The 12,619-nt window shown below is 38.9% G+C and overlaps 1 protein-coding gene across 1 annotated transcript; it reads left to right on the plus strand.

Annotated features, from left to right (window-relative positions):
* The first annotated feature begins 7,999 nt into the window (after positions 1–7,999).
* On the plus strand, positions 8,000–12,619 carry dnajc24 (DnaJ (Hsp40) homolog, subfamily C, member 24). Its single transcript, XM_076142626.1, has 5 exons — positions 8,000–8,122; positions 8,729–8,832; positions 9,073–9,208; positions 11,264–11,332; positions 11,547–12,619. The coding sequence occupies exons 2-5, from the start codon at positions 8,731–8,733 to the stop codon at positions 11,765–11,767; spliced, it is 528 nt and encodes a 175-aa protein (XP_075998741.1). The 5' UTR covers positions 8,000–8,122; positions 8,729–8,730; the 3' UTR covers positions 11,768–12,619.

A 12,619-nucleotide genomic window follows, 5' to 3' on the forward strand; every position in this document is an offset into this window, starting at 1 on the left:
TGTTTGTGACACAATGATGATGATGATGATGATGGAGAGGGAATTAGTTTTCGATTAGCCACAGTGTCAGGTCACAGTGTCATGTCCCACCATTCTGTCTGTAGGACTGATCAATACAAACATCACACACTGTTAGCTACTCCACCCCTTATTTCTCCCTCTGTGTGTCTATCAGAAACACAATTATCAGCTCTGCTCTGCTCTGCTCAGCTCTGCCTCCTCCATTTCTGTCACTTTAGATCACATTACTTGCGCCAGAGCTCTTGTCTCTGTATTTGTCTTTTGTGATATCTCCGTATCTCAGGTTGACTGGTGCAGAAAGCGGTCTTTTGCCTATGCAACTTTACCACGTCCATCTCCATGGATACCAGGGCCAAGATCAGGGAACAGGAACACATTGACCAATCTGTAAAATCATGAGGTTTCTCATGTTTCTGCTTCTCTCTTTGTCCTTAAAACATTTGAATAATTATTCTTTGCATTCTGTTTTATTTATTACAACATTACCAGCCTCCTTTCAGCCTCGGACTCAAAAACGGAGACCCTCTGCTCACAACCAATCCCCCTGCCACCCCTCACACAGAGAAAACCAATCACAGCTGGGGCACGATTGCATACAATTGGCATGCCATCCCACCCATCCAAACAGCTAGTTCAGATAGCTGGCAGAGAGAGAGGAGGAGATAGGGGGGAGGCACCAGGGGTTTGGGGGATTTGCCCTTTCAACAAACTTCTGTGAAATATGAATATTGTACCAGTAACAATCACCTCACTGCTTTAAACGATCTCAGTGTGGAATGACGCTCGCCACATAATATTCCTCTCTCTCTCTTTGTGTTTTTAAAGCAGCTTCCAATGTCAGCATCAGCTACAGTGTAATCATAAATTAGATCACGTTTCATGTCCATACGTCACTAAAAGCCAAAATAAGAGATTCTAAGCTTTTCCTCAGTGTTTACTCTCCAGACTGGACCTCCTTTGCTTTGTGTAGCTTTCTTTGAATCATTCAGTTACTATACTTCAAAGTTGAGTCCTTTTAACTTTGCTCTTGGAACCACACCACACCTTACACACTTCACAATTCACAGACCACCTGGAACACGATACAGTATTTCTCCTTTAATGAATTCTCACATTGATTCTATTGTTTTGTCCCTTTAGTGTGGGTATGTATTCTCTATGGTGTGTGAGTCCTCGAGTTGGCAAACAATAGCCCTTAAGGGATTAATAAAGTTGCAATTAATTGAATTGCTCATAGGTGTGAATGGTGTGAATCAATCTGTGTGTTTGCACTGTGACACATTGTCCAGCATTGTACCCTGCTTCTTGCCCAATGACCATGGGGACAGACGATCAGGTTTCTTGAATGGATATAGCTCAGTAACATTTATTAATGATAAAAGTATGCAACTTCAGTCAAAACGGTGGGTGAGTTTGTTTAAGCAATTAAATGACTATTATGATGATGATGATGATGATGATGATGATGATGATGATTTTATTTTATTCTTTTATTTATTTTATTAATTGTATCATTGTATTATTTTATTATTGAATTATCTTATTATTATTATTATTATTATTATTATTATTATTATTATTATTATTATTATTATTATTAAATTAAATGAATGATAAACAACATTAACAATCAATTCTCTATAAAAAGGCATTATTCTAATGTTATGAATAGTATAACATTTATATACTATTCATTTCACTCGGTATTACTCAGATCAGTATATAGTTTGTCATTTGTGAGAAATAAGAAATAATTACCAAAGTTTAGTGCTCTAAAAAGATTTCAAGCAAACATCAATGATCACATTTTCACAAAACATTGTGTACATGTTTGCATTAGAGAGAACTGACTAGAGGGCAAACACACACACACCCCCATATTGCTATTACACTGACAGCTTTGGAGGTGAAAATGAGAGCATCTGGTACCAGCTCAACACACACTTGCACACACATACACACAGCCTGTTGTTCCTGGTGTAGCCAGGTAGAGGCAGTATGGGTCCGGCTGCAATGTGAAGAGATCATAATGTCTTTTCTCCTAGTTTTTCAATGAAAATCGTCTCTCTCGTTTCTTTCTTTCTTTCTTTCTTTCTTTCTTTCTTTCTTTCCCAGACTATTGCTTCTGTCCTCTCCTTTCTCTTGGCTGTCAGGATGAACATACACCTGCGTTATTGAAGCGGACAAATGACAGCTTAGAAAGCTGTGTGTGTTCGTGTAGTGACAGTTTCACATCGTGCAAATTCCATTTTTGTAGCAGCGGTCTGGAGAGAATAACGTTTACACTTCATTAGCTCTGTGTGTGTGTGTGTGTGTGTGTGTGTGTGTGAGAGAGAGAAAGAGAGCTGTCAGAGTGGGAGAGTGTGATTGAAAACACTGGGGTATATTGTAGTTAGACAGAGACCAGAAAAAAATTGTTTGATTCACCGTCGGTGTTTGTGACTCTTTGATCCTAACTGCGGTTCATATGAAAGGAAAATGCTTGAACCACTTTAATGAGAGCAATAATTAAAAGAAAATGTGATATAGAGCATATGGAACAATAACATGACACTTTAGAAACAAAACAGTTTTAATGTCATCTGTCTCCTCGGAGTGGATAGCAGAACATTTAACATGATTGTTTTTATTCAAATCTTTATGGACAATAGAAGTCAATCGGTGTGTTTAAAGACAAATAATTATGGCTGAACTGCGTCAGTGGCCATCATCTTTAAAAAAAAAAAAGTAGGTGAGGCCTGAGAGTCAAATCTGGCCTCCATAATCAAATCAGACTTCAGACTTAATTAGCTGTATAAGTACCAAATTATGCAAATGAATAATGAAGCATCAGTTTGATACGAAAACAATTTTTCATGTTCAGGTTACCTTGATTTCATTGCACCTCTCAAACAAAGATCTTTTAGGTGCTTACAACTCAAAACAAATCACTGATAATAAGAGGATACCAACAATATCCGCCCTTATACTATTACCATAAAATCCAGGACATAAAGGAGTTAAAGTGGAGGGTTTAGTTTTTACTTGACAATGTAATGTGTGGAACTGAACGTCTGCAGTTATTTTAAAGCAGTGAATTCACTTTAGAGAACAGAGTGATTAAAATTCACCTTGACATTTTTCACATCTGCTGTACGTGATGTTTTCACTCACATAAAAACATATTCATATAATATAGTCAGATATATAATTAGAAACTTTTATTTACTGCAGCCTTAACAGGAGACAGAACAGTAATTAGAGAGATGCATTTTAAAAACACTTCAGTGAGCAGACTGATGAGACATTTCAACAGGTAATTATTATGAGAGAGATGCAGTAATCTGCTGCTGACACCAAATTCATGACCAGAAGCTGGTCTGAGCCCTTTGTGGGGTCTCATTGAGGCTTCATTGGTTTATCTGGAGGTCATTTGCTGACCTGAGGCTTTGTCGGGTCTTCTATATTCATTTAAATAGCCACATACAATACCTACAAGCTGCTTTCTTTCTTAGCCTCTCAAATGTTTAAAATGTTTGAATATTTTGCACCTTCATATCTTGATTGTTTATTGCTGTTTCTTTGTATAGATATTTTTCAAATTCAAATATATTTTTAAAGGAAGTTTCAAAATAAAAAGACTCTTAATTCATTTTGCCCATTTGTTAGTTTGTATGTATTTGTGTTCATTCAGGTATGAGCAGTGTGTGTTTTAGTGGTTGTGCTGAGCGTGTTTTGGGAGTATTAACTAATACTAAGAAAATGAACACATTACACCGCATTCCCCATTCCCTCCCGAAGCTCCTGTTGGGTCAGAGAACTGATTTCAAAATCATGCTGTTTGTGTATGTATGACTAAATAGTTTAGGGCCCTTAGGTCATCTGGGAGCAGTCTGTTAACTGTGCCCTGAGTCCAAACTAAACACACAGCAGCATTAAGCTACTTTAAAACAAATAGTAAAACCAATTAGAATAGAATAGAAAGCCTATAAGTATCTTGATTGTTTATTGCTGTTCAAGTACAAGTACAATGAGATTAAAGGTGCTACTGATAACAGTGCAAGTTACTGCGAACCAGTGCATTCTGCTAAACTACTAACCTTGCAGTTTTGATATAATACACTTGTATTTTTTTATTGTAATTTAAGTGATCAAATATGTTTTGATTTTATTATTTTTGATTTATTTATGTTTTTGCTTTTCATACATTATTTTGTTTTCAAATTCCCATAAATGGTGCGTGAGTGACTAAAGCTACAAAAGTACAAAAGCTCCAGCAAATGTGTAGGAGTGGAGATGATCCCTTATTCTGATGTATTTTCACCTGATGGTGGGCCAAGATGAATCCTCATTTGTCTCTTTTAATTTGAAAGGTGTCATCCTCTTCTACCTGTTGGATTTAGGCTTTTGTGGACAAGTAACACATGTTGTATTGAAGTAGTAGTTGCAGTAGGTCCTCTGGACCGCATCACCAAGCTGAATATGATCTTCAGTCTCTGACTCGTAACTTCTTGAACTTCATGTATACCTGATTTCACAAACACGTCCAATTAATCCAGTGCACGCTTCAACACACACACACTTGGAATTATTTCAGTGAATGCATGAATGCATATACACACCCCACACTTCGGCTTCATCACACACAGTGTGACAAATTCATAACACTCACCCCTCTGATTTTATTTTGAGATCTTCCAGGCCCACAGCAGTGACAATCTTACTTTTTTTTTTTTTTTACATTGAGCATGCAGTTTTGAATCATTTGTTTATATATAGAGAAAGGGGGAGGGGAGGAGGGGAAAGCACATTAATGCAGCCAAGAAGTGCAGAAAGACACAACGCAAGTTTTGTTATATGGGTCCATGTGTGTAACTCTTTTCCACTTAGAGATTCTTTTTACACAGAGCCAGGATGGGGGTTTGAATGTGGGGTTGCATGGGTCTTTGGGTGGGATTCACATGAATTCATATAAACATTACACACTGGTTCTCTTTGTGGTTTTATTTCTCTTCACAGGGGGAAAACAAAAAGAGATGAGGGGGTGTGGGTTCAAACATCTATCACATTTGGAGAGGTGGACCATGTGTATAACTTTAAACTGGACGAGTGCAAGACAAGCACAGGGGAGGGAAGGGACAGGACATTAAAATCTCTGGTGAGAATTTCAGCGTGAGTAGAGTGAATAATATCTGAGGGGGTGAGTGTTGGGAAAACAGTTGCTGAACCTTAATGAAGCCTTTTTGTTCCTTTGAAATAAATTCAAAACCCTTTCCAAACAAAGAGCTATGGTTTGGGCCAAAACATGGGGTCTTTGTCTTTTTTCTTCTAAGAGAAGAGCTATTAACGCTTTGGTTAGAGTGGGGGGAAGTGAACCTTTCTCCAGAGATTCGTTAAACATTGACAAGAGTAGAGGTGCCAGTTTTACAATGAATTTCCGAAAGAAATTTATAGGAAATCCACAGGGGGCTGGAGCTTTATCAGATTGCATAGCTCTGATTAAGGAATGTAATTCTGCAAGAGAAAGTGAAGACTCCACAACTGTCACAGTGCAGGCCTTGATGTTTGGGATTATGAGATCAGCAAGGAACACAAACAAAGCCTAAAGTCTGTTGAATTTACTTCTTAGTACAATAATATCCACAATATCCACAATATCTTACAATCAGAGGAGAAGAGCTGCAGGACCCAGCAGTTCACAGTATCACAAAGAAGTAAAACCAAAAATAACCAGGATCTCGGCTGAAAATGGCTGAAGTTTTTGGAAATATTGGACCCTTTGATAACAGTGTGGAGCAGGGAAATAATGGATAGGCTAACCAACCATTTTTCAACAATACCCTTGGTAATTGCAGAGAAGTTTGCCAAATGGTGCAGATAGCACAGCAGTGACACTTTTGGCCGACATAACCGTAGATCACAGGTTCAATGCTGCCAATGTCATTTTCACAACTGATGTTCTCCATTGTTTCTAGATGAGGACAAAATATCGAGTCTCTGTTTTATTACAACATAAAGCCATCCAAGGAAGACAGTTTTTCTCAGTCGCTTTGATACATTTCTCAGATCAGAAATTAAATTCTCTACACTATTTGCTCAACCTCCACACATTCCCCATAATAAGGACCACAACTCTGGACCACGTTCTCCATCATGGCCTTACAATGGCCTTAACTGCCTTACAGCCAGATGTTAGGAGAACAACTGTGTCCTCCATCATTCAAACGTCCTGTAGACAGAACAAGTCTGTAACCCAACAATGAGCACTGTACTGTAATACTGTATACTTACTGTAATGCTTCATATGACAGTATTCCACTTGCATTTTACAGTAAATATACATTATACAAGTACATACTTAGACATACTGTAACACACAGACGTATGTATACATACAGTATACACAGTGACATATTATATACAATTTGCATCACTGTAGTTGTAAATGTGAATCGTCTCCAGTCTTTTGCAATCAATCTCCCCCATACAGCAACCTGTAACTTTTGTGTGTATGTTCTGTGTATATTTATGGTATATACGCATATATATGCCAGACAGGAAAGGTGCAGCCTTGTGTATTTTCAATCATTGTCATCAAACCTACTGACTTGAACTGACCTGACTATCTTGTCTGCAATCAGCGACACAAGAACTTGACTTTCTGATGGCGAGTAAGTTCATTAAAATACATCTTTACTTTTGAGAGATAAACTCAGGACTTTCAGCAAGTAACATGCTTTTGTAGGTAATCCATTGTGTGGTGCAGTTTGTACAAATTGTTTAGATAAATATACCAAAGCGACTGAGAAAAACTGTAACTGTTGAAGATTATTTTTGTTATTCAACACCTTTTTAATGAACAGATGTTCCTAATGTCTCTGTTTGTTCATGTGAGTGTGCATCCCTCAGTCAGATAGTATGTAGTGTGTGTGTGTGTGGGTCAGCGATTCTGTGTCAGTGACATATTGTTACTGCTGGTGGGATTCTGCTTCTTTACCATGTTTTTATTGTTTTGATTTTGTAATTAATGACAGCTTCATCATGACAAACAGGTAGCCTGCCTGTGCATGTGTGTGTCTGCGTGTCTGTTTTTTCCTGGTTGTTCTTTTCTGTCTTTAATGAGCCAGACATTTTCATATCATTCATGTTGTTACTTTAGCACACACGTATCTAATGAGCAGATGCTCTCACACACATATGAAGTCAGTCGATTTACACTTGCCCTTTTAAAACTTTGATTATAGCGAAGAAGTGTCTGCCTCCATGTATCTTCAAGGGGTCGGGAAAACGGGTCAGCTGTCACTCGTTAGCTTTCCTGGGTGTCAGACTTTACTGACAGCTAGGCGTTTATTTCAGACTCCATCTCCAGCCACCATTTCCTTTGCAACACGGGTGCACAGGTGAGTGTCCTGCCCGCGTCAGCAATGGATGTTTAGCAGCACAACATTAACACTTGGCTACAGCGGCAAGGAAAAACGCAGAAACCACAGGAAGAACCGGGGCTCTAAGTGGGCGGCCATCTGCCTTGACCGGTTGGGTTAAGAGAGAGAGAGAGAAAGAACGCCAGAGAGAATAGAGAGAGACAGGAGAGAAAGGAAGACACAGCAACATAACGGCAATTGTAATACGTATGACTAATGGTTTATCTCAGTTGGAAAAAGGTTATCAGATGAATGCTCTCGTTGCAAAACCACAGTAAATGTTGAACATATACTAATGGAATGCAATATGTACAATAAAGAGGGAAAGACAAAGATTAGAGAGAAAGGGACATATAGAGATGAGGCAAAAAGTAAGATTCTTTATTTCTATTTTTTATATTGGTTTAATATATTTGATTGAAGAAAGCATTTGACGGACATATGGCTATATGAAAGAATCTGATGAATTACATGCGTGTAATGTCAGTAAATAGGTTATTGGTCTTTGTAGTTATACTCCGGTACAGTAGGTGGCGGTATTGCACCTTCTAAGTTAAAGATTTGCAATCTACCCTAAACGAAAAAAAGACGAAGAAGACGAAGATGAAGACTAGGAAACACATGTTTTACTCCTTACTCACAACAGCGAGCTGATGGATGTGTTTGTGTTGAAGTAGCGCCTCTGGTTTAACGTCGATACGGTAATGCACCGTCAGTCACAGGGTTTGATACAGAAATGTTTCATTATACACAGATTAACAGAGATAAAGGCAGACTATGGCGCTAACATGCGTTTATTCGAGAATGTTTACACAGACTGACTGTCTGACACAACACAGCGGACACACTAACTCCTTGTAAACAACAACAAAAAGTAATGTTCGTCGGGCAGAACGAACATATAATGCGTTACAATTCCACACGAGTGTTTGTTATTATGTCTGCTGTATCCTTACATGCTACTGTGCTATTTATAGTCACAAAACGCTACAATTTTCAATATTTACAAACACACTTGCACACAATTTCCCCTTAAAAAAATTGCAGCCGATGACAAAAAACCCTATCCTGCCCACTACACTCCTACGATTTACCATAAACGGTCAATGCAAAAATAATGACTGGATATTGATTGGAGGCAGTCTTGTTATATGATTTGGAAGTCTTGTACCGTACCTTTTTACACGAGTTATTTCATTTAAACATCTGTATAAGGCCCAGTGCTTCTGTTAGAATCAGCTGGGCTCATGTTTGTTCACTGTGTGTGCTGCATGCAGATGTTTATTGGGGGTTTTGTGTCTGAGCAGGTATGTGCGAGTCTTCAGAGAAAGACCTGTACTCTGTCCTGGGAGCATGGCCTTCTGACTCTGTTCAACAGCTCAGACACAGATACCAGCAGCTGGCTTTACAGGTGATCTACTGAAATATATGTGTTTCCATCCACATGTTAGATTCTAATTATTAAATCAATGTAATCAGGTCTTTGACAATTGATGATTTTGTTACACTCCAAGTGAGTTGTTATAATACACAAACATGAGATTTTTATTGCTTTGAAATGAGATTGTCACTCCTTAGTTCAAGCTTTGAAATCATTTTCATCACATTTTACTTCCAATCTGTGCCTTCATGTCTGTGTGTGTCTGTGCAGTACCATCCAGATCGCTGTGGAGCTACTTGTTCCCCTGAAGAAAATTTTAATGTGGGGAAGTTTCTGGAAATCGATGCAGCTTGGAAGGTCCTGGGTGACGAAACAAGCAGGCGAGAGTACGACGTGCAAAGGAGAGGTAACGGTGTCACACTGGCCTGTTTTGTGCTGCTTTAAATCATACCTGAAATTAAAAGAGTTCCGCAATTAAACGTTAACTCAGTTTTTCTGGTTAATTCTGAGAAATGCAAACTGCACAAAGTCATCATGTTGCTTTCAAGTCAGATGGTACTGCAGGCAGATGATGGTAAGCAGGGGAAGATGACTCATTTACGCCTGTAAGCAGAGTCACATAAGTAATATTTACTACGTTTTTATTGTAATTTACTGAAATGGTAAGCTAAAAAATAAATTCAAGTAAATCAATCCTCAAAATATTAAAATTAATTAATAACTAACAATTGAGTTCTAAAACTAATAACAATGATACAAAAATGGTAATCGATTAGACAGATCTTTAACACCTTGTTGGTACTGCTGATAACAATGAGATACATCACAGCTCAGAGCATCTTGCAGTCAATACTGGATTAACTGTGAACTCTTCTTGTGGACAGCTACAGCAGTCACAATGAGACGCTGAAGCAGGCGCAGGGTGGCAGCTGAGAAGTAGAACAGAGACACTCTAAACATCACGCAATGTTACATTTACAATGATGCTGTGGAGCCCAATTTGTTTACTCAAAACTTCTTGTTCAAGCTCCACATCATCCAGTCACTTGTCCACATCCTCAAAGCAATTTCTCATTCTTTTGAACAAATGCTTTGGCGCATTTATGGAAATGATTATTGATTATGGTTATTGTGTCTGCAGTTTCCTACCTTATCAATTTCTTTTTGTCATGTTGACCAAAATTCGTTCCAGGTATTTGTTCTGCTAATTGCTTTCACTAGTACAAACTTTTTCTTTCGCGCCCCCCATTTATATATAAAACAATACAGGACGGCTGATTGGTGTAACGGGATGCTCAATCTCCTGCAGTGAGACGGATAAGTATCGCCTCATTCATTTGCCTGAGGCGGTACTTATTCATATCGCTCCTCTTCCGGTCCCGCGCCGCGCCCTCTAGGGGTCGCGCCCCCCACTTTGGGAACCACCGTACTAGTAGATAGGAAGTTGAGCCAACTCACCATGAACTGTTGCTAACCCACAATCCTGTTTATAGATTAATATGAGAGATTTGTGCCATTGTCTCACATCAGACATGGAAGCAAGCACATCTTTGTCTCATGTAAACTTGACTCTGCTGGTAGGAGCTGGTCTTCTTCACCTGGGAGGGTTACATTATTATTATTATGTATTATTATTATGTTTCGTTCAAGTTCATGATGTTTCTTGCAGGATTTCTCTGAGTGGGATGACGGTCATGAAATGTGTGTGGGACAGGTTTCTGATGAGTGAGGTTCAAATCCCCCACTCAATGCAGATCTCTACTCTAGAGACTATTGTGCTTGAGAATCCCAGGTACTTAGCAGTTTCTGAAATAGAGGTTTTGTCTCTGTGTTGGCAGCCTGAAATTGAGGATTTGTTTAATTCTATTTCCTGTAAGCACCTCCTAAATCATTTAGCCTCTTCAAAATTATCACCAATTTAACAGTAATTACACCGCACACAATGTAACACTAATTAAATTCCCGACCAAAGTTTAGCACTAATTATTAATTGTTCAAACTAATTATCACTATCAAACTGTAAAACCTGATAATGGCTGTTTTCTCAAGAGTGAAGCGATGTGTGAACATAGATCTGTTTGTATCTGTCACTCATCAATCCGCCCAGCCTTTATTTCATGGCTCACTTTTAGAGTTGTTAGATGCACGCGGTTCAAATCTTTTATCTTCCAGAATCATGTGACATACCAACATCCCTTACTTACCTACAAAAGGGAGGGCCCTGCAGAAAAAAGTTTGGGAACCACTGGCCTAACTAGCAGGCCTACGGTTACTGTGGAAGAGATAAAAGCATGACAACCGCCAAGATTTCTCCGTTTATGCAGCAGTAATGTTCTGTTTGCCATGCAGATTTGTATCCCTACACAAATTCAATAGAAAAATAAGTAACAAAAACCTTTCATAAGTGTTGGATGTACAGATAGGCGTGTTTAGTCTCATTGTTGTGTTTGTAATTTTGTAGCTCTGGAGCTGAAACAAGATGGTCCAATGGATTCTGCTGTCTGCCTGGATGACATGACCTGGAATCAGGGTAATGTTTACATCACAGGGGCTATACACACACAAAATAGAATTCACATCACTGAGCTCTTTTAAACTGATCCAATTACCACCAGTGCCACCTCCAACTTCCATCAGGTTCCCTTTCTACATTTCCCTCTGCAGCTACAAAAGTATTTTCCACAGTCTGGCATTGTGAATAGTACTTCACAAGACCGAATAGAATTGTGTGTGTGTGTGTGCAGATGAGTCTGTCTACACGTACTGCTGTCGCTGTGGAGGAGGATTCAGCGTCACGGAGGAAGAGTTGCAGGAGGAGACCCAGCAGGAGGATGGGGAGGAGGAAGGAGAGCACAAAGGTGTGCTGGTTAGCTGTGATAGCTGCTCCCTCACTTTGTGTGTCGCCAACACATCGCATGCTGCTCACATTAATACCGTGACTGATGGCACAGGCTTGGAAGTGTGAGCCTCGTGTCAAACTGCGGGCTCCATACGTCAAGGAGCAAGGGAGCAACTGTTGAGAGTTTCAGCTGGACAGAGGTTGATTGATCAGAGCTCCTCCCTGACCCATTTGCCCACAGTCAAACCTGACACCCACCGCATTGTTTCAATAGTAAATCTGTATGTATTGTATGTCTTATATGACTTATACTGTATGTCTCATAATATGATTTACTCTTGAAAGTGGCACATTTTTGTCATATAATTAAGTATGAAAATAAGGAAAGTACATGTCGAGTTATTTTTGCCTTACAAGTGAGCTTATAGGGCCCAGACACAATCTGCATTTACTATACTGAATCATGCATATCCATATGTGCTTTTACGCCAATGTAGCACTTTATTTACTGCTACTGATGCTTGCTTAATGGAGGAGGTATGACATCAAGTACTGTATGCTGTGTTGCGCACTGGTCTGCAGTCCTACAATCAGGATCTAATAAAACGTTAAAAAGTGTGTTCCGTGTTGTGCAACATACAGTATCTGTCCTTCAACGCACATTTGTGTTCCGGAAGAGTGATCATTGCACTGTAGGCTCACAGAACCTTTTGTGTACTAAGGAAATGATGTGTTTGTAGATTCTTCAAGTTGGTCTAAACTCATTTTCATCACTGAAGGTTTAGTTTAGTCATTCACATAAATAACATACAGGTGATGGAGTGGAGTTTGATCAGACGTGCTCGCTGTAGTGATCTGAGAAGAAACTATTACAAGAAACTATTTTCCTGTTGAGATGCGAAGAACTTTCAAAAATAAATGTCTAACTTATTACCATATTAGGTTTTTTTGAAGTTGATTTGTATATTGTTATTTAAA

Source organism: Genypterus blacodes, unplaced genomic scaffold, assembly GCF_046128005.1.
Source record: "Genypterus blacodes isolate CSIRO-AG114 ecotype Tasmania unplaced genomic scaffold, CSIRO-AGI_Gbla_v1 ptg000021l_1, whole genome shotgun sequence".
NCBI lineage: Eukaryota > Metazoa > Chordata > Actinopteri > Ophidiiformes > Ophidiidae > Genypterus > Genypterus blacodes.